Consider the following 4598-nt stretch of genomic DNA (forward strand, 5'->3'; position numbering starts at 1 on the left):
GGATAATGCGCCCTTTTAATAAAAATGCGCCCTTTTAAAAATCTGTGCCATTTTGCTGATTATGCGGTAAATTATGCGATCGCATAATCGCGTTTTTCTGTAGAGTCTAGCAATATATATCGCAGGGGAAAAAAATTGCAATGTTAGTTTTTTCCAATATCGTGCAGCCCTAATTTAAAATGATCCTATTGTTTCCACTAAGACAGTCTTTCTAAGATAGTCTGTTCTACTGCGTACCAACGGCTGAAACTATGGCGACAGCAACGTAACTCAATCACATAGATCACACTGATCGAGGTTCTCTGCCTGCCTGATTTACTTTTCAAGTCTGTTCACTTATTCTTTCCATTGGCCAGTCTTTTAACACTGCCAGAGCCCATACCGTGTACCTGTTAGTGTTTACCTCCTGCTCGTGCTCTGTTCTTTTCCCTTTTTTCCAAGCATTTTGAACATTAAAATCACAGTCAATCATAATAATAAAAAATCACAGCCTACGACAGTCCTAAACTATTACATGAATAACTTAAAACATCTCATTGTGTTCTTTTACACACTTTTTATCTGACATACATATTGTATGAGGCACTGATATAAAGTTAAAAAGTATTTAAAAAAAGAGTGCAGCCTTGTCAAATTCAGTGCTTCCTCCTCTGTGGATGCCACTGGCCAAAATGGCTGCCACAGTGAAGCTGTAGTTCATGGGCCCCACGGTGCTTCATCATGTCCACTGGGAATAAATATGTACTACACACAGACACAGACGTGAAGTTAATTGAAAGAGTGCGAATACTCTGCAGTTGCAAGAAAGAAAGTATTTCCATTGGCCAGTCTTTAAACACTGCCAGCGCCCATACTGTGTTCCTGTTAGTGTTTTCTTCTGCTGTTTTCTCTTGTGCTCTGTTCTTTTCCCTTTATTTCTTTATTGGGAACAGTTTAGCCATCATAAATCCAAGGTTTCGTGCCCTTCACACATATAAAAATGATTATTAAAACGTATTCCATGGCGCTCTCTTCGATTTTCTTGAGGAAAACAAACATTTTTGCCCAAACTGACGTTAAATGGATGAGACTTCTTTCCGAGACTTTATTTGAAGTCTCTTGATCAGAGCGTCCCTGGCAGCGGTCTGCCATCGAAAAAAGAGAAGACTGCTGGATGTCCAAATTGACCAATCAGAATAGAGTATTCAACTAAGCCCTGTAATGACCATCATGGGGTTTTATCTGTCCAGGTGAATCGTCACATTAAGAACGGAGATGTGATGTTACTGAACCGACAGCCCACTCTGCACAGACCCTCCATACAAGCCCACTGTGCTCGCATCTTACCGGGAGAGAAGGTATTGTATAATTCATCTATGCCCCTTTCTTTTATCTTTTTCTGTGTTTGAAATAAACTTAGGATAAATAACAAATTATACTTGGTGTTAATTTGTTTCTTCAGGTTCTGAGGCTTCACTACGCTAACTGCAAAGCATACAACGCCGACTTTGACGGCGACGAAATGAACGCTCACTTCCCTCAGAGCGAACTGGCCCGAGCCGAGGCCTACACGCTGGTCAGCACCGATCAGCAGTACCTCGTCCCCAAGGTGGGTGAACACACTCAGGTTGAGGATTTCCTTGGAGTATCACATGATTTCACCCAACTAAGGATTAAAATGGGTTCTTCACCTCGTTTCAGTACATTTTGCCCGTCTGCTCTCTAAAACTCTTTCACTCTGCTCCAGTCACAAGCATATTGAACATTAAAATCACAGTCAATCATAATAATAAAAAATCACAGCCTTTCACACTCCTAAACTATAGCATCAATAACTTAAAACATCTGATTGTGTTCTTTTACACAGTTTCTATCTGACATACAGGAACTTTTATACGGTTATAAAGTTTTTTTTTAAAATTGCAGCCTTGTCAAATTCAGTGCTTCCTCTGTGGATGCCACTGGCCAAAATGTCTGCCACAGTGAAGCTGTAGTTCATGGGCCCCACGGTGCTTCATCATGTCCACTGGGGATACAAATGCACTACACACAAACACAGATGTGAAGTTAATGAAATAGTGCAAATAATCTGCAGTTGCAAGAAAGAAAGAATCTTCAAAAGCATACACAATTTATGTTAAATATTGAAGCAAGGCATAAACAAGGCTTTGCTAAGATTTACCTGTGTGGTAGTCTAAAGGCTGGGCAAAAACAAATAGGTCAGCACTGAGGTCTCTCTCTGTCTCTCCTCAGGACGGTACACCTTTAGCAGGTCTGATCCAGGACCACATGGTGTCGGGTACGAGGATGACGATACGTGGCTGTTTCTTCACGAGAGTGCAGTACATAGAGCTGGTATACAGAGGACTGACTGACAAACCAGGCAGAGTCAAATTGCTGCCACCCGCCATTATAAAACCACAGCAGCTATGGACAGGGAAGCAGGTAAAGCACTTGTTACCTTTTTTCAGTTCATTGAGATACTCACATACTCGGGAATAAAAAAATGGAACAATAAAAATCTCCAACGAGGCGTTCTGGGGCAGCATAGACAGGTATTTTTTCTCTGTTAGAGTTTTACTCGCTACAGGGTGTACTTTGATGGTTTGTGACTTTTCAGACCGTTTACATGCAGAAAAAGCTACATTACACACAAGGGGACGAGTAATAACCGGAAAAGCATGACATGGGACCTTTAAACAATTTTTTGTATAGTGCTGTGTTCACAGTTATGTAGCCAGGAATGTCCAGCGTTCCACACTCAACTTTTTAAACGTGGTGCACCATGCAGGTACTCATAGATCATTTTGCCATAATTGCCATTGCGATGCACTTGCAAAATAGCAATAGCACATGTAAGTACAGAAGTAGGTGATTTGAGACATAACATATCTTTAAGTACCCTTCGACTTTTGGGGGTGCTTAATGAAAGCTATCATTTGTCAGCAAACTCAAGTTCATTTTTTCAGCTTTCATTCTGTGCTATTGTATTTTTTCCTGCAAAATAACTACTATCGTGTCATGACTTGTGTGTAATTTTTTTGTAGGTGGTTTCCACACTCCTGCTGAATGTTATCCCACAGAACGCAGTGCCTCTCAATCTGGTTGGAAAATCCAAAATCCCCAGCAAAGCGTGGATCCAAGTCCCTCCCCGAGCTGCCCCAGGATACAAACCTGACAGCATGTGTGACTCACAGGTACACACACACACACACACACACACACAGAATCAGCACACGCCTACATGATTGATGCTCGCTCTGCATTTTTTCCCCAGCTTTTGGCAGAGTGAAACTTGTCCGATGGGGGCATGTTGAGGAACGTTGTCCCTATTTGCACATGTCAGCGCTTCACTTTGTTTTCTTGGTGGTTTTAAACTTAAGATGTTCACTGGATATTACCATTTCTGACATTTGACCAAAAGGGAAATTCTAAGTTGCTAACTCATTACTGAGTTTTAGCAATCATTCCTGAACCACATTTTGTAACCCCTATGTTACATCCCTGTTACAAGTAGAAAAAATGTGTAACCCTTACAATCCCCATTTTTGGTATTAGCCATGATAGGGATGGGTATCGTTAGGATTTTATCGATACCGATACCGGTACCGGTACTGCTTATCGGTATCGGTATTTTTCGATACTCTTATCGATACTTTTCAATAATTTGGTGATCAAAATTATAGACATGAATACAAGATGTGAAGATTAAACAGTAATTGTATTGTAATTTCCTTGCAGAAATAACTGTATAACTTATACATTAGCTTCTCAGAAGCAGACAAAAATAAATAAAATAACTTAAAGAGCCTGTGACACGAACCCAACAACTGTTGTGCAATGAAATAGTGGGCTACTAGTAATCTCGAACCGTCAGTTTAAAAAAGAAAAAGCGATACCGTTCCGATAAATATCAATAATTTCGAACATCGCGGGAAAATTCCTTCGACTCATTTTGAGGTTTTGGGGGAAGCCGGAAGTGACGTCAATGCGGGAACGCTTCACAGAGCCAAACACGGACAAAGTGTGTTGTCATGCGTAGAAATTGTGAATTACTGAGTTTAGGCACGTTAATAACGTTTTAATGAAGTTGACTACAGTATATTCATATTTGTCAGTGCTTTCATGTCAATTCGGCGAACATAAACATAAATGATCGTGGTGAAGATGATGATTAAATTAGGATTAAAAATCGGTAGTGAGAGCTGCTGAATTTCCTCCCGTCGGATGTGATATAAAAACAAATCGATTATTTTTTGTAGTTGTAAACTCAAGTGGATGAAACTACATTTATTAGTGCTTTCATGTCAATTCGGCGAACATATGATACATGAAATGATCGTGAGGAAGATGATTTAAAAATCTTTTGTTTGAGCCGGTCTGCATTTCCTGATGAGAAAACAAACCTTAGCTTTTTGTAGTTGCAGTCAGTGGTGTAGTGGGCGTTGGACGCGGGGGTACGCCGTACCCCCACTTATTTGAAGCATGATTTCTTTTTTAATAGTCTAATACATCTAAAATCATTGCCAGTGTTATCAGTTGCAAGTGTGCGTTTGTTGTAATAATGACGAAAACATAACAGGCAGATTTCACAGTAATTATAATAAAAACGTAGACTC

At 40.1% G+C, this 4598-nt stretch overlaps 1 protein-coding gene across 1 annotated transcript; it reads left to right on the forward strand.

Annotated features, from left to right (window-relative positions):
- Window positions 1-1229: 1229 nt before the first annotated feature.
- LOC104958671 (DNA-directed RNA polymerase I subunit RPA1-like) lies at window positions 1230-3176 on the forward strand (the record flags this gene model as incomplete). Its single annotated transcript, XM_010786433.1, has 4 exons — window positions 1230-1337; window positions 1442-1588; window positions 2233-2424; window positions 3027-3176. Coding segments are annotated over 4 exons (597 nt in total), but the record flags the coding sequence as incomplete, so codon positions are not given.
- Between the last annotated feature and the right edge of the window lie 1422 nt (window positions 3177-4598).

The sequence above is a fragment of the Notothenia coriiceps genome, unplaced genomic scaffold, assembly GCF_000735185.1.
Source record: "Notothenia coriiceps isolate Sejong01 unplaced genomic scaffold, NC01 NC01_scaffold00029179, whole genome shotgun sequence".
Taxonomy (NCBI): Eukaryota; Metazoa; Chordata; class Actinopteri; order Perciformes; family Nototheniidae; genus Notothenia; species Notothenia coriiceps.